General features: G+C 42.7%; 1 protein-coding gene across 1 annotated transcript in view; it reads left to right on the top strand.

The window, feature by feature from the left end:
* Positions 1-6820, top strand: part of lamb4 (laminin, beta 4) — a 119171-nt gene extending 112351 nt beyond the window's left edge. Inside the window, exon 35 of the mRNA XM_078938339.1 lies at positions 6381-6820. Coding sequence (XP_078794465.1) covers positions 6381-6520 — 140 coding nt within the window. The 3' untranslated portion in view covers positions 6521-6820. The remainder of the gene's footprint in view (positions 1-6380) is intronic.
* Positions 6821-18431: the final 11611 nt, after the last annotated feature.

The following is an 18431-nucleotide window of genomic DNA, read 5'->3' as shown; positions in this document are numbered from 1 at the left end:
AACGGCGTGTTTACATGACGCATTTTTCTTCCGATCAGGCGTTCTTTCCGATTACTTTTGCCTGTGTAAACACAGCTAATTTCATCTGCAAAAACCACGGTTGAGAGTATCCTGTCTAACCTCAACAACAAGTATGAATAAGCTCAAAGCTCTTCTTTGGTGCAGTCCTACCTACACCTTTCATCTCTCATACATGTCCTGAATAACTCAAATTAATTTCTCTTTACTTGAAACTTCTTCATGCAAAACGCCAAATCTCTTCTCCTTGTTCCTTGTCATTGGCTTTCTTTAGATTTTTTTGAATATGAAGCTGTTTCTTTCCCACTTGAAGGGAAAGGCATCCATTGGAGAATGTCTATAGCAGGTGTAACTGCCACTGCAGTTACATTCAGGTAACTTTGGTAGCAGGAACTGTCTTGACACATGCTTCATAAAAATACGTTGATCTTGAAAAGGGAAAAGTACAAATCACAACAAATGTTTTTTAAATGCACATACATGTCCTAAATACTACAATAACACGGCCTATGATTAATGTGCTGTCGTGTTTCCCAAGTTCTAAATCTAAAAAGAAATGCCAATAAAAAGACACAAAAATGCATCTAACCAATAGGACGCCAGAAAGCCTGTATGACCAAAGGATGACAGGCACATGCGTGCACAAATTTAATTTCAGCCAAATGGCTCCAACAGCAGGATTTTCCTCACATCCTCCAGGAACATCTCTCCCTTTTTATTTTTTCAGTTTTTAGCAGGTCATTACAGTGCATTCCAAAATATTATGCAAATTGTATTTAACCCTTGTCCTATCCTATGACGTGATTCTTCCATTGACGTGTTCTCCCTACCATGACAAAGGTGGATAAACCTTTGGTCTGTACTGACTTCCGGTTGAGTGGACGCTGGCATGACTGTTGCCGCTACTCACCGGTAACTCTAACTTTAACTCTCGCTTTTCTAACCAATTCTGCTACAACAGATTTTGGACTGTGAAAACAGAGAACACACTTCACTGTGTCCATCGACTACTTTGATTATTTACTTCCAACTGCACGCTTCAATAACCTATAACTTCCACTAGGCCACTCCTCTAACCTGGGGATTGGCTAGCTAGGAGTTACGTATTTCAGTCTGCAGTCCCTCTGGCTTTTCCACCGCCCCACGGCCGGGCTCATCCAGTACTCAGCGTCGGAACTCCTCCGTCTCCGCTGGCTGCCTACAGCTCCTCCTCCTCTGCTCTACGCCCGCACGGAGCCCCTGCTCCCGCCTCGCTGGAGGTACATCCACCGTGACACGCACCGGCACTACCAAGCCTCGTCCAATCTCGTCCGCTTCCTCTCCTCCTCTACCCGCCGTCCTCCACGTAACACCGGACGTTCGATGGACAACGGAGTGCTTTCCAGCCTCCCCGGACCTGCGAACTCGACTTCTTCGGCGCCGCGCCAAGTCATCAGAACCATCAACTTTGGCCTCATCAACATTCACTCCCTCTCTAACAAGGGTCAGCTGATCCAGGATCTAATTGTGGATCGTAAGTTGGACTTCCTCTGCGTTACGGAAACTTGGCAGTAACAAAATTACTTTTCCTCACTCAATGACTCCACCCCTCCCGGCTTTGTTTACCTCTGTCAGCCTTGTTGCCATGGCCGTGGAGGCGGTCTCGCTGTGATATTTCGTGAGACGCTCCCCTCATTCAGTTCCATTGAGTGCACTGCCTTCATGCTTCCCGGACCCACACCAACTGTAATAGCAGTGTTTTACCGCCCCCCCAAAACCAAACAAGGACTTTCTGGAGCCTTTTGGAACTCTGCTCTCTCACCTATCATCTCTTTCTCCTAATGTAATGGTTATGGGTGATTTTAACATACATTTTGATAACAACCACCTCCCACCTCACCAGAGCCTTCTGCTCATGCCTGGACTTGGTTTTAATCAAAATGTTCAGCTCCCCACCCACTCTAAATGACCCCCTCTAACTGTGGAACAGATGACCTTCCTATGACTGATCACCATCTTGTTTCTTTTAGCATCCCCTTGATTTTATCTGAGATCAAACCCACTCGCCTCATCTCCTTCCGAAACATAAAGAATATAAACGTGGAGCTGTTTTCTTCTCATTTGGAGCGCATTCCTTTCCCGAACTCGTCCAACACTGATGAACTGGTTTCTTTTTATAACAACAGCCTTTTAGATGTTCTCAATAATTTCGCTCCTGTAAAAACCAGGTCTGTTTTATTTGTTAAATCTTCCCCCTGGTTCACCCCTGAACTCCATGAAAATGAAATGAAAGCCAAATGCCGCCAGTTGGAACGGCTCTGCAAAAAAACTGGCTCTCCCGTTCATAAGGAAATCTACAAAGAACAGATTCTACAATATAAGGACTTGGTTTTAAACACAAAAAAGAACTATTTCATTGAACTGATTGATGCAAATAAGGGAAATTCCAAAATGCTGTTCAGAGCACTGTCTAGTGCAGAGGTGGGCACTGAGGGCCGCATTCCTGCATGTTTTCCAGCATACCCTGCTCTGGCATGTTCTGATTGGCTGGACACACCTGAACCAGGTAATCAGCCATGAGTAGGGCAAGACTATCTGGAAATCATGCAGACACACCGGCCCTCGAGGCCTGGAATTGCCCACCCCTGGTCTAGTGGGTCTAGATGACCCAACTACCAACGTTAAAGTGCCTAGGATAGCACAAGGGTTTCTGGATAATGTCTCTAAACCCCGTAACAGTTTTCCCCCTCATTTTTATTCAGATGAGCACTGTAATTCTCTTCAGTTATTCTTTAACCAGAAAATTCTAGATATCCATTAGCATCTCCATTCCTCCACCTTTCCTCCCACCCTGTCTGACTCGTTTCCTGTTACTCATATATTCACTTCCTTTCTCCTCCCAGATCCCAGTGAAATTTCCCGCCTCATCCATAAGTCCAAACCATCCACATGTTTGCTCGATCCCCTCCCAACATCCCTGGTTAAATCCTGCCTTCTTTTTCTTCTTCCCTTCAATCCTGCCATTATCCACTCCTCATTGACATCAGGTATTGTCCCCTCACTCCTCAAGATCGCTGCCGTCAGAACCATCCTAAAAAACCCAGCTCAGACCCCAACTCCTTTCATAATCTTCGTCCTATTTCTAACCTCCCCTTCATTTCAAAAGTTCTTAAAAAAATAGTCGCCTCCCAACTTTCCCATCTTCTCACCCAAAATGATCTTTTTGAACCCTTTCAATCTGGTTTGCGTCCCCTTCATAGCACAGAAACTGCCCTACTAAAAATCACCATTGACCTTCTCCTTGTAGCTGATTCTGGACTCTTCACCATCCTCATCCTCCTCGACTTGAGCGCATTTGACACCATATCTCACTCCATCCTCCTCCACAGACTTTCAGCCCTCGGTATCGAGTCCACCCCCCTCCGCTGGTTTCATTCTTATTTCACAAACCGCACTCAGTTTATTCAACTGAATTCTTTTAAATCCCAATCCTCACTCATTTCATCTGGTCCTCAAGGTTCTGTTCTCGGCCCCCTCCTCTTCATTACCTACCTGTTACCCCTTGGCAATATATTCCGTAAATTCAATATTGATTTTCATTGTTTTGCAGATGACACTCAGCTCTATCTGTCCAGTTAACCCAACTCTTCTATTCCACCTGCTTCCCTCTCCTCCTGCCTGTCTGAAATAAAAACCTGGTTCACCCTAAACTTCCTCAAACTTAACAGCGATAAAACCGACTTACTCCACGTAGGTTCCAAATCCACCCTTTCCAAAGTTTCTAATTTTACCCTTTCCATCGATTCCTCTCCAGTTTTCCCCTCCCCTCAAGTAAAGAGTCTGGGTGTCATCCTTGACAGTACATTATCATTTCAATCCCACATCAATAGCATTACTCGGTCAGCCTACTTTCATCTACGCAATATTAATCGACTCCGCCCCTCCCTCACCATCCACTCCGCCTCCATCTTAGTTCATAGTCTGGTCACTTCTCGTCTCGACTATTGTAATGCTCGTCTCTTTGGTCTTCCCAACAAAACTCTAAATAAGCTTCAATTGGTCCAGAATTCAGCTGCCCGCATCATCACCAGAACTCCCTCCTTCCATCACATCACTCCCGTTCTCCAGCAGCTGCACTGGCTTCCGGTTGCCTTTAGGATTAAGTTCAAGATCCTTCTCTACACTTTCAAAGCCCTCCATAGCCTGGCTCCCTCCTATCTCTCTAATCTCCTCCATATTAACACTCCCTCTCGCTCTCTTCGGTCTTCTTCCTCCCTTCTGCTCTTTGTCCCTCCGGCCCGTATGGACACCATGGGGAGCCGTGCCTTCAGTCGCTCTGCACCCCAACACTGGAACTCTCTCCCCCCAGACATCCGTAGCACTGACTCCTTTTTGATCTTTAAATCCAGACTCAAAACTCAAAATCTGTTTAGGCTCGCATTCCCGGAACACAATTTCTCATCTTCTGTCAACTGATGAATCCAATTTATCTATTGTTTTTAACATGTTGTGATCTTATTGTGTTTTACCTCTAACTTTGTACGGGGACCTTGGGTGTTTTGAAAGGCGCTTTTAAATAAAATGTATTATTATGCATTATAAAGGTGGAGAGGATTTCATGTAATCCATGGCCACAAGTGAAGATCACCAATTATCGAAGAAAAAAGGTTCAGAGCAGTCTAGTGGGGTCTAGATGAACCACTCCCAATGTTAAAAGGCCTAGGATAGCACAAGGGTTATGTGTCAAAAAGACACTTAAATACAATAGGTGTGGGGGTGTGTGGATGGAATGGCTGGGTGGAGGTCTGGCTTGGCTTGGGGAGTGGTCTTTTTTGTGTCTATGGACTCTTTGGATCACTGACATCACTCTCAGATACCTGTGATAATCGGTTTGCCTGGTAAGTTTAATTAAAGGAAAAACAATAAAATAGGACATTGCACATTATTAAAACATTCCAAAGCAACATGGGAAAGAAAAAGGATGTCTGCCGCTGAAAAACATTAAATAGTTAAATGTCTTAGACAAGCGAAAGTGAAAAGTGAAAACCTTGGATATTTCAGAAACACTTAAGTGTGATCATTATACCATTTAGAGATTTGTGGCTGATTGGGAACATACACATACCAATATGATGAGACGCAAAGAGCCGCATGCTTATTTGCCGAGAGCCGTATGCGGCTCGAAAGCTGCGTGTTGACCACCCCTGCACGAGATAGTGTGTCCCCTTCGTGGCGCTGTACTTGAACGGGAGCGGCCCAACAGTCAATGGTCCCAGGTCACACATAGCAGATCCACTAGATAGTGTGTTTCATCAGTGGCGCTGTACTCGAACGGGAGCGGCCCCATGGTCAATGGTGCAGTTCTACTGGGTAAGTCTTTCAAATATGGGATGGCTCCGAAATGCTTGCAGCTTCCAAACACACTGCATCAGTCTTGAATGCACATTAATACTAATCTTAACATTGTCACATTCTCAACAAACTCAAATTAATCTCCGTTTGGTTTTGGGGGATAGTTTTATACCCAAAGTTTTCTATGGAGATCTTGTTTTATTGTATCTGAACGGAGCCTTTTGACAAACTAAAATAAAAATATAGAAAACAAAGCTATATCTACTGCATGACTGAAATGCAACAAAATTAATTAATTTGGTTTTTCATCTAAAGTTGTCATTATATTGTGACTTCCTCTCTGTTTGTATTTAATAATATATCATTTTTTTAAATAACACCTATGGTTTTTCTTTGCAAAATAATGGAATATTTTGGCCAGAAGATATTTTTTTGTCTACCAGCGAACTTGGCTGGTGATTCAAAAATGAGATTTTGGTCTCTTGGTTTGCCACTTCAAACGTGAAGCATCAAACCACAAACAGAAAAATCCTTTTCAAGGCTGTTGCTCCCAAAAATGGTCTGCTGAGAGCGTTCTAGTATTCCTATTTATGAGATGATCAAGCTAGCGGTAGCTCGCAAAACATCTGCTGCGTTGTTCTACAAACATTTTAACAATTTATATTAAGATTCACTTTGTGTTCGAGACAATTTCCAAAGAAGATGTTAAAGTAAAATAGCTTTTGTTAAATATGTCCCATGATTGGTAATTTCTGTTAAAGAAACTAAAAGCATGGAGAAAAAACGATTTCATTCAAAATTGGAATATAAAAATTAGAGATATTACTTTTTGGCCACATCACCCAGCCCCAAAACTATGATTTGAACAATAATTTGGAACACGCTGTATAAAGGACAGAGACCTTCACCTGGTTGTGTGCCCTGATGTAATTCTGTTTTCTAAGATGTTTACTATGTTGTTGGTTTGCACTGAATGGCATTTGATCTCTTTGGCATATATGTTGCTGAAAACTGTCCTTGTGTTTGTACAGTTTTGGAGGAGAAAATCAACTTGCTGCTGAACAGGAAGAAACAGAAAGAATTTGAACTGTTCAAGTTGTTGAAGATGGTGGATTCTCTTCGACAAGAAATCCTGTCTCGGGTTGTTTCCTACAGCAGCTGCTCATCCTAAGTGGCTGCAGGGGCAGGCTTGGAGTTCTGAGACTTCTCAAAGCTAAAAAAAACTTGCATGTTACTAGCTACCATATGTATTACTTAAACAATATTGTTAAATTTTAATTTTGAGGACAGCAGCTGTCCGATTTTTTTTATCTTACATTTTAATGGTTTGGGGAAAAGAGAAATAGGGAAAATCTATGTATCGCATTAAAATGGGCCTTACACAAAGTCTAGTGTAAAATAACATCTTGACACTGGCTGTAAATATTCAATATAATGAAAAGTCAATAAAACAAAGTTGATGATCTGTAAAGGTTGTTTCTGATATCTTAGTTGGCGTCCTTTGTAGGAGTGAAAGTTGATTTATCCAACAAGATCCATGTCTAAGCCAAATGTTGAATCAAATGTAATCAGTCTATACAATTATGAAATCAATTCAAAATGAAATAAATCAATTTTATCAATATTGGAAAATACCATTTGGATTGAGGCACGGTAGGTTTATTTTACTATAGCGTAAAAACAACCAAGTGCATCACAGCGGACAACACATGTGATGGCAGCTAGAAATTGATCAATCATCATTCCAGTTCAATGTGTGAAAACACTTTTAGCAAAGAAAGGAGACCATACAGACATGTAAAATACAGTCATGTGACCATGCAGTGTGCTAGAATGTTCCCTTTGGATTCTTTGGATGTGGAAAAACAACTGCGGGCTGACTAAAATGTGAATGGATTTGACATTCATTCTAGTTGACTTGTTTGTTTGGACACAGATTTCATTTACACTTGATGATCTTACAAAAAATCCAAAGAATCTGGAAAACTTCACATGCACTGTTCAGTACCTGGTATTTCTGTTTGACATAGACATTTTGAATGAGATAATGTGGAAGCTCCCCACAATAGTTTAGTTTTTTATATAAGGGTATAGAACACCTTGCATGTTGTCCATTTTGAAGACCATTATCATGGTTTGTGACGCTGGAAGAAAAGTAAAATGCAGTAACCTTTTTTTGTCTGTGGAAAATAAAACAACTGAAATCTACCAAGCAGCCTAGTAATCTCTTTGAAGATTGCAACAGAATTTGGTAGAAGAGGATGGTTCAGGTGTGTGTGAACAGCTGGTCAGTCAAAACTGAAGGGAAAAGAGCACGATGGAGTTTGAGCAGCTACTGGACAAGCTAAGCGAGGCCTTGGTGCAGCTACAGCCTTAGCAGTTACTCTTTTGCTTAGATTGAGCCAGAACTGTCATCCAAAAAGCACACACTGATAAAATTAATAAGTAAGCATGTTGAAAATGTTCTGCTAAACCTAATAACCTATACTAATGAGGCTAAGCCAGCCACACTGCAGCCTACCCCACCACCGCTGCTGCAGACTGCAGACACAAGTTGAGTTGAGTCATCAAAACAGATTGAAGCAGGAATGGCCAAATTATTGATGAGAGGCAGAGACAGGCCAGGCACAAAGTCACCTGTGTCTGATGCAACACGTGGTCCCCACTGCTCCTCCTCTCAAGTGACCATTAAAAAAAGAGTTTCGGATCAATGGCCAGATTGGAGAGCGGGGTCAATCCTGTAAAGAGAAACAGTTAGTGTCAATCTACTGTCCCCAAATCGCAGACCACAGCTTCTCAACCTAATTGGAAATAAATATGTGATTAGCCGTTCACTTAATAATGAGGAGACAACAGCTTTGTGGGACACAGTGTCTCAGGTCTACCTTATGAAGGAGATTTCAAGACAACACCACATGCCAAACATGACAGTCTGGGTTTCGATTTGATTTCTTTCAAGCATTGTAGTCAAAGCAATAAAGAATCTACACATATTTATTAAACTCATTACAGAAGCGATGAAATGCATAGGTTAAAAAAAACAGAAAATAAAACCCTAAAAGACATTTAAATCACACATTCTTAATTAAAAACAGTGATCATTAACTAAAGTCAAGTAGAGCTTGATTTATTGCTTGAAAAGGAGCAGGAATAGCAAATTTATATAATCCCACACCCACTGAGTTCATTCTTTTTAGAGTTTTATAGTTTTAGTAATCCGGCTCTGATCAAATATATTATTTTCAAGTTACTAAATCCAGTGCCTATTAATGATTGATTATGTTCAGAAAAACATTCATTCATGATTTCGGTGAACAGTAACGGCAAGCAATATGTAATAATCATTGATTACCTTTAGAAAAAATGGATTTCAGTGTGTTATTTTACAAGGCAAAAGAACCATATTTTTATTTTATTTCTGTATTGAGTACCTTACTCTCAGGAAAGATGCAGATGCCCTCTATCTGTTGGTGTAGGAGACTGTCATCGTGCACAAAGGCATATTCTACAGACATGCAGCACGAAAAAGGAGATACATGCTGTATTGTGGATTCAAGATTCATTTTGTCAGGGTTCTGACTTTTTCACTAATAAAGAGAAGAACCACACAGGAGATGAGAACCTTTGCTAGACTTCTGCAAAAGGAGAATCGGTCTGTGACAGTGTGAACTGTCACAGAGGAGTTCTGCCTTCTCAGTGGATCCAGTCTGGTTTTATTGGTGGCAGGGTTTAATACAATGAAAGTAGGTCATTCAATCAAGCAGTACAGGAACATCAGATTCCTGTACAATCAGAACTTTTTAGGTCATTGTTTTCTTACTGAAAGATAGAACTTAGACAATCATATCATGGTGATAATAAGGTGTAAGCAAATAATAATTACATAACCCTAACATCCCTCCCTTTTTATCATTTCAAACACGTCAAACGTGTCAAACGTCAAAGGTACAAACGTGGAACATGGTTATTTAATCATAAGAACGAGGCATCAAAACATCATTTCACCACTGGCTTTTCGCACTTTCAGTGAGAGTTTCATACGATTCCTCTGAAGTGGGAGTATTCACACGGGGAGTGGTCCTCTTCAGCTCGTTGGACAAGCTGGTAACGGATGAAAGCCTGCGTATTGGCCTTTGTGATCATGGACATGACACAAGGCAGAGCACATGTTGTAAAAAGACTTAACATGCACAAAACGATGAGTATAGGTGTCAATAATTTCAGCAGGAGGTGCCACCATGGACCTGATGTTAGTCAGGACCAGATGTCACAGGTGGGACTGGGACCAGGAGTTGCAGACTAAACGTAGGTTTGCAGCTCTGTTAAGTTGTGCAGTGTGGTAGAAATGTCCTGTCCATCAATGGTGCTGTCCGGGGTGAAATTGCAGCAGGTGTCTCCAACCATTTTGCACACGCCTCCCGATGATGCAGTTAGGAGGTCGAGCACGAGTTGGTTTTGCAGAACCATAGTTCTTATGGCCGACATTTCTGCTGCTGATGCGTTGGAAAACTTGTAGGTGGTGTTAAGGAGTCTCAGCAATGCATACCTGTTGATCTCGATGTGGTCCCTTACTTCTGCCAATCCGTTCCATGGAAAAAGTGGTTGTTTGAATTTTGCTCCTCCACCCCAGATGCAAAACTCCTATGGAACTCCAGTATTGGGCGTCATTTGTAGGGCATTCATGTGGAACTCCGGTGCAGAGTTTTTCCATTGTGCAGGGTGTAGGGACAATCATTCATGAAGATGTGTCTCCGTTAGATCGGTTGTAGCCAGGATGTGTGCTGAGTTCATACAGATCCCATGACCTGCGGGCTAGTTTGGTACCGCCTTCTCCTGGTTTCTCCATTGCTAGAAAGTCAGGGTAACAAGAAGACATGCTAAAGTCACAGCGCAGCTCCGTATCCATTTGCTGTGGTCTCCCAGCAGTGGGCCTTCCATGCTGCTAGGTTGCAGGGTCACTTAAAGGATCCAAGTTCGAATGGCTGTTGGGTTTGGGTGGTTTCTTCGCTGATGATTGAGATGAACCGCCACTAAAAGGCGGAGGCCCTTTGTAGTCAGACTTCACCACAACAGCCTTCTTTAGACCTCTGGTGCACAGTGCAACTTACAGTGACTGAGATGTATCCAGCTGGGGCGTTCAGCTATTTTAACTGCCGTGGGTGTTGTTAGGAGGACTTGGAATGGTCTTTCCCACCATGGGCTGGCCCAGTCCTCCTTTTTTAGGACCTTGGTGAACACCCAGTCGCCTGGTTTCACTGGTGAACTTTCCTGTGGAGATAAAGAGTCAGATGGCAGTACATTTGCACTGGACACTTTCTTCTGCTTCATCATTCTTATGATAAAGTCTGCTAATGGGTGAAAGCAAGTTTATTTTGCTTTGTAGGAGTGAAACGTCAACTGCATGAGGGACTAAAATTTGTAAAGGACGAAATAATATTACATCCGCAGAGGAGGTCATGGCCATCGATGCAGCACAAACTGATTGTACACATGGTGGTAGAGCTTGGGCTACAGGATCGACTTTTTTGTATTAAAATGTAAGGGGGTGTAATTTGTCTCTGTGTTTTTGCTCAAATTTAATTTTAGATTAAAATTAATTTTATTTCTATATAACAAACACAAATAAAAGAGAAATTATTATAAACGCTTTAAATAAGAGAAGTAATAAGTAAAGGAGTAAAACAGCTATATGAAAGCAATATGAGGCAATATGAACATATAAATTAAACTAAATTATTACATAAAAAGTGAATATAAAAACAATGCCTAAAAAAGGCAGGCTGTTCTAGAGACGTGGCCTGTAGTATCTAAAAGAGGCCTACCTGTGTATTTTTGTTCTGACCTTCAGCAGACCCTAGTCTGGTGATCTCAGGGCTCTGGGAGGTTCATAAGCTAAAAGCAAGTCTGAAACAAAAGGACCAAGACCATGAACACTTTTAAAAACGATTAGAATAATCTTAAAATTGATCCTAAAGCTGACAGGGAGCCAGTGCAGAGATTTCAAAGATGTGCTCCAGCTTCCTGCCCAGCGTTCTGGACTAGCTGCATGTGATGAGAGTGGTTTTCTTTACGTCAGAAAGGAGGGCATTACAGTAATCTATTCTTGATGTGATAAAAGCATGAATTAAGATTTCAGCACTGGTCAAAGCTAAGGTCAGCATCTACAATTAAACCAAGGTTTCTTTACTACCACATACAGTACAGTTGGTTGACAGATTAAAAAAAAAAAGACCTTATCTGTCTCTGCTTCAGAACCGATAACCAAGACTTCTGTTTTGTTTCTGAGCTACAAGTTTTCAGTTCTCTCCAATTAATATTTTAATGTCTGAATTACAGTTTAAAAGCCTGTCCAACAAAAACACCCTACACACACAGAACCACATATGGTTTGTTAAAACACAGACAAAGCACAGGCTAACCAATGGCGCCTCCAGAAGTTTTTCATGGGGGTGGCCGGTTGGGGGCCGCATTAAATCTTGGAGTGGCACACAAAAACCATGAGCTATATACTAAACGTAGTAAAACAACCTTTAGAAAACCAACAGAAAGTTGAATGCTCACTGATATTTTGTAGAACATAAATTTATAGTAGATACTACTAATATAACTAATAGATACTAGTAGATATCATTAGTAGATACTACTACTGATATATTTTATTTATTTTGTCTATATTTCATGCTTAGGTGTGTCTGCTTGGGCTGTTCGGCTCTTGACTGGGAGACATCTATAATGAACACAAAGTGAAATCAGTTGTTCTGAAATAAAAATACTCTTCCGTGGTAATTATTAATTATATCTGTAGACATTTCTATTCAGGCTAATTAACATGAAACAGTTTTATTATTAGGGCAACATAATTCTAACTTCACCTGTTGGTCGAGGAACAGGTGGAGCTCCTTTAGCTGAGTTCTGCCTTGTTTCTCTGAACAATGATGCTGACTGTCCCTCGTCTGATGCCGTCTCATCTTTGTCTTCCTCATTCTCTTCTGCCATTCATGCTGCTCTGTCTCATCTTCCTCCTCTTCCTCACTACTCCTCTGTCTCTCCCAACCATCTCTTTTGCTCCTTCTGCTGTACTTTTCTTCTTAAAATAAGAATATATGTTGACTTTCTCTTCATTCTCTCATTCTTACACAAGCATCAACTACTGACTTTAGGTAACTCTGAGGAAACAGGACAGAAACACATCAAAATGTTGTGTTAACACAACAACCAGTGCTTAAACAGTGCCTTGAAATGAAAGGCGCGTGTGACTGGGACGTCCTTTTTTATGTATTAATAAAAAGTAATGGCACATCCACCACCGCTGATGGTGTGGCGTGATTGCACCAAGTATTTGCACACAATTCTGATCAGGTGATCTAAAGTACAGTAAAGAGATTGTCAAAGACCCACACAAAATACTTAACAGGCATGACAGGAAATCTAGCGTTTTGGGATGTGTGATTGTGTGTGTACGTGCGTGCGTGCGTGCGTTCTCGCGCGCGTGCGTGTGTGCGTGCTGACACCGGTGCTCGCCCGATGCAGGAAGAGAGAGGGGCAGCGCGTGTGAGGGTGTTGAGCGCATACACGCGCGGTCAGTCGCCGTTTTGGACTTAAGGAAAAAGTCATAAAGAAAGTTCATCTTAAGGAACTGAGACTGGTTCTTTTGTCTAACCGGCCCAGAGGCTCTGAGGAACTCAGAAGTGAACCCCACGTCTTATTCGTGTTCTGCGTCCAGCGGCTCGTCTTTAAATGTCTGCGCACTTAAAGCCAGCAGGGAGGGAAGGGGGTGTGGGCCGGTTTAGGTGATCAGAGCGACTTGCCGGCTTGCTGGCTGTGCATTTGGGATGAAATGAATAACTGATGCTACCACCGTTTATAGTGTCTAGTGGGGTGGCCACTGGGGTGGCCAGGTGTCCCCCCCCTGGTGGCGCCACTGAAGCTAACACATACAATTACTTTTAGCAGTTATCTCCAAACGAAAAGAAAAGCACAAAATACACAACACAACAACTAATGGTATATTAACACATAGAAAAATAAACCATTTCACTGAAATGATTCCTGTATCCCTTGTGCTATCCAAGGCACTTTACCATTGGGAGTTGGGTCATCTAGACCCACTAGACAGAGCTCTCAACCTTTTTTCTTCAATGATATGTGATCTTCACTGGTGTCCATGGATTACATGAAATTTTTCCACCTTTATCCACCTTTGTGCAAGGGTGGGGTCATCTAAGATAGCACAATGGTTAATCGGCGTAGCTGCTGGTTTCTTGTGAACCAAGATGGCTGCCGCTCGTCCAGACGGAGTTTCATGCACTCCAGACAACTGTAACCAAGGACATTGCCAACTTAAGGAAACTGTTCAAAAGCTTAGACTGGAACTCAGAGAGAAATCAATTCTGATAGAGAAAATTCTCTCAGTATCGACATCCCAGTCTAAGTACATCCAGCAGCTACAGCATTCCATTAACACCAACCGCTCCCTGTCTCAAACCCTTCCGTGGTTTGGAGAAACTCCCGCTGAAGCCCATTCCACCGCTACGGACAGCAACATAATTCAAATATGTGGCCGTAAAAACAACGGGTGGGAACGGATGGACGGGGCTCCGAGCATCACCAACACCAGCTCTGCACTGGAGGCCAGGAGTCGACAGGACCTCCATGAAGACCAGGCCGATGCCGGGCCCAGGGCTCCAGCCCTCTGCTCTACGCCCAAACAGTCGTGGGCTGAGGTGACATGTCGCGGCCGGAGGATCTGTGGACCCGAACCCGACACAGCCAGTTCGGGGAACCTAGCGCTGACCAACCGCTTTGCCCCGCTGGCTGAAGACCTCACCGCGGCGTCAGCGACCCGAGCGAGCTCACCGGGACCGACATCGGGCAGAACGCCTACCGTGGCATCCGGCTCTGCTGCTGGTCCCAGCCAAGCGACGACTCCCGCTACCACCTCTACGGATCCAACGGCGTCTGCTACTTCGGTGCCCGCTTTGCTGGAGCCTGGCCGGCTCGCCCTTCTTCCCGGAGCCGCGGCACTGGCCCAGCCGCCCGGATCCTCTGCTGTTCCGCTGGTCCCCGCCACGAGAAGGAAACGCCGCCGTCTGCTGAAAGAGGCGGTGGCACGACGCTCAGGCGAGCTTCCCCGGGGCTCGCGCGCCGCAGCCTGCATCTCACCAGCTTCAGGGGATCCACTCTCCACAGAAAAACCAGGTCTTCACGCTGGAGTACTGTCTGCCCGGAAACATCACTATGGAGCTCCCATTTCTCCACCTGAGCACGCTGGAGCGGACGCCGCTGCTCATCACCCCGCTGCTGTATCGGGGAGACCCGCTGGAAGACCCGGACCTGTGCAGCAGCCCGTGCTCATCGTGGGAGACTCCGTTGTCCGGCATGTCCGGGTCAGAAGGTGCCACACACACACACTCTCTGGAGCTGTCGTCAATGAGATTGAAAACTCTGCCCACCAACTCTCTGTGAAACACCCCTCTGCGGAGACTTTCATCATACATGCAGGCACCAACAACCTGAAACTGCAGCAATCAGAGACTCTGAAAATGGACTTCATCCATCTGATTCATACCATCCAACAGTTAAACATACACTGTATCGTATCTGGACCACTGCCTGCACCCCGTTATGGAGACATCATGTTCTCACGCGTCCGTCAGCTTCACATTTGGTTAAAAAACATACTGTCATTCCATAAGCATTCCATACGTTGATAATTTCACAACCTTTTACAATAGACCATACCTCTTTAAATCAGATGGTTTACACCCCAACAATACTGGTTCCCGTCTTCTCAGCATGAACATTGATCTCACCCTCCGTTCTTTCAAAACCATATCCAGCTGACGGTTGAACCAGGACATCCACACCCCTGATACATCATTTTCTGCCATACAAAATCACATACCAGTCCGCATCACCAATTGACATTCAAATCATTTGCATTCATATCCACGTGCCTCGCATGTTACATGTCTCCGGCCTATTCACACATCAGTCACAAAACCCATGACATGCATACATCAGATTGTACCCACAACCATGAAGATGGCTCTTTTAAATGTCAGATCACTTTTAAATAAGTCTTTTATCATTAATGATCTGATTTTAGACCATGATTTAATCTGTTTGTTTTTAACTGAAACCTGGCTTGGCTCTGATGCACCAGCTATTCTCACTGAGGCTTCTCCACCTAATTTTAACTTTTTATTTTCAATCAGGGGAGGACAGAAAGGTGGAGGTACAGCATCGATTGCTCACAAAATAATTTTATCTGAAAATATTTTACTTGGTAAATATTGTTCATTCGAGCATCATGCTTTTGTCTTTGGAGACCCTCCTGTTTTAACTGTCACAGTATACAGACCACCAACCCCTCCTTCCTGTTTTATCGAAGAATTTTCGGAACTTTTATCATCTCTTCATATTAGGTACAATAGGATTTTAATTACTGGTGATTTGCATGTTGACAATTATGATGATATCTATGCCTGCGAGTTTTTAAATATTCTAAACAGCATGGACTTTCAGCAGCATGTCACACAGCCAACTCACAACAGAGGACACACCCTGGACCTGGTCATTACCTATGGTCTGTCCACTGGGGTGTCCTCTGTTGTTGACATGGCCATATCAGACCATTATTGTGTGTTTTTTACTGTCACCAGTGAAATCCAGCAGGAAGCCTCAGTGAGAACTGTGAGGAAACGGTATTTAACTCCTGAAGTGGCTGCAAGTTTTATTGATGTTTTTAAGCAAACTCCTGCTCAGATTTTACCTGCACCCTGTGATTTTATTGTTGATCATTTTAATAACAGACTTCAGTCTTCCATAGATGCAGTGGCTCCACTCAAAACGAAAACATTAAGAGCCACTCCTAAAATGCCATGGAAGACTGACGACATTAAGGGTCTGAAGCAGAACTGCAGGAGAGCAGAGAGGAGATACAGGAAGACAAAATTAATAATTCACAAAGACATTTTAAAAGAACAACTCAAAATCTACAATAACTCAGTTAAACGGGCCAGAACCTCCTATTTTTCAAAAATCATTTCAGAAAATAAAAACAACCCCAAATTTCTTTTTAAAACAATTGATATTTTAATAAACAAAGACTTCAACAAGTCCTCCATGCCATCATCTAATGCTGCATGTGAGGACTTCACAGACCACTTCATGGGTAAAATCAATGCTATAAGATCAAACATTTCATCCATGCAGTACACGGATCTTAACAGACCACCAGCATTGTTTTTACCAGAAGAAACACTGGGGAGTTTTGTCCTGGTTGATGCAGAGATGCTTGGTCGAGTTTTATCCCAAGTAAACACTACAACCTGCCTTTTAGATCCCATTCCCACTTCACTTTTTAAAACATTTTATGGATTCTTTGAGTCAGAGCTTTTAAATAGTAAATTGCTCTCTTCAGACGGGGGTCTTCCCCTCTGCCTGTAAGACGGCGGTGGTGAGGCCCCTTCTGAAGAAGAGTCAATTAGATCCAAAAAATCTGGATAACTATAGACCCGTATCCAACTTACCATTTTTAAGTAAAATAATAGAAAAAAGTGTCGCTACTCAACTGCATGAGTTTTTAAATGCCCAAAAAATTTTAGAAAAATATCAGTCTGGTTTTAGGAAAAGCCACAGTACAGAGACGGCTCTTTGAAAGATCGTTAATGATCTTAGATTAAACTACGACTCACAGAAACTTTCTGTTCTGGTGCTGATGGATCTTAGTGCCGCTTTTGATACAGTAGATCACCAGATTTTATTAGACAGACTTAGTAGTCTGGTGGGCCTCTCTGGAAATGTTCTTAAGTGGTTTTACTCTTACCTGACAGATCGACACTTTTATGTAAGTATGGATACGTGCTCTTCAGGAATCCATGAAATAAGTTGTGGGGTTCCCCAGGGGTCGATTTTAGGGCCAATACTTTTTAATTTGTATATGTTGCCTCTTGGGGAGGTCATCAGGAGACATGGCGTTGACTTTCACAGCTATGCTGATGATACACAGCTTTACATTGCCGTGTCTCCTGATGACCTTGAACCTGTCAACACTCTTTTAAACTGCATTTTAGATATAAAGTTGTGGATGGCAGAAAATTTCTTACAGCTCAACCAGGACAAAACTGAAGTTTTAATCATCGGTTCTGAAGACAAGAGAGAGATGATTTTACCACATCTTCATAATTTTAAACCTTCTCAATGTGTGAGAAACCTGGGCGTACTTTTTGACTCTGAGCTAAATTTTATGCCACAAATTAAAATGTCGTTAAGACAGGATTTTATCATCTTAAGAACATTGCCAGAGTCCGCCCGTTCCTCTCTCTTGCCAGCACAGAGGTGCTAATGCATGCTTTTATTTTCAGTCGTTTAGATTATTGTAATGCCCTGCTCTCTGGTTTACCCAAAAAGTCTCTTTCAAACTTACAACTTCTACAGAACTCAGCGGCCCGAGTTCTGACGAGGACCAGAGGGCGGGAACACATTACACCGGTTTTAAAGTCGCTGCATTGGCTCCCTGTGCGTTTCAGGATTGATTTTAAGATTCTTATAATGGTTTATAAATGTTTTTATGGTCTTGGGCCTTCTTATTTAAATGATATTCTTTTAAAATATGAGCCCTCGCGGACCTTGAGGTCCTCCGGTGCTGGCCTCTTAGTTGTTCCCAAGGTGAGGACCAAAACTTATTGTGAGGCTTCGTTCTGCCATTATGGTCCTCGCCTGTGGAATGGCCTTCCGGAGAGCCTCAGGGCTGCAGAGACTGTAGAGGTTTGTAAGAAGAGGCTCAAGACCCACCTTTTTAATTTAGCTTTTAGTTGATTTTAACTGCTAATTTATTCTATTAGTTTTAGTATAGGCTATTTTATGTATTTATTTTAATTTTATGCATCTTACTCTCAATTTTATGTTTTTTTTTTCTTCTTTTTTATGTTTTTAATTTTAGCATCTTATGATTTTAGCCCCAGTGTTTCTTGAGGGGATCTTTTCCTCCAGGGCTTGCCGGCTTGGTCAGCGGTTGTTGCTGCAGTTGTTGCCCTTGATGGGGCAGCTGGGGTCTAATTTTACAGCTCTATGGCTGT

Source organism: Oryzias latipes, chromosome 20 (genome assembly GCF_053564925.1).
Source record: "Oryzias latipes strain Hd-rR chromosome 20, Olatipes_Hd-rR_3.1".
NCBI classification, from domain to species: domain Eukaryota; kingdom Metazoa; phylum Chordata; class Actinopteri; order Beloniformes; family Adrianichthyidae; genus Oryzias; species Oryzias latipes.
The sequence above is the reverse complement of the archived record's forward strand: the minus strand, read 5'-3'. Positions and strand labels throughout refer to the sequence as shown.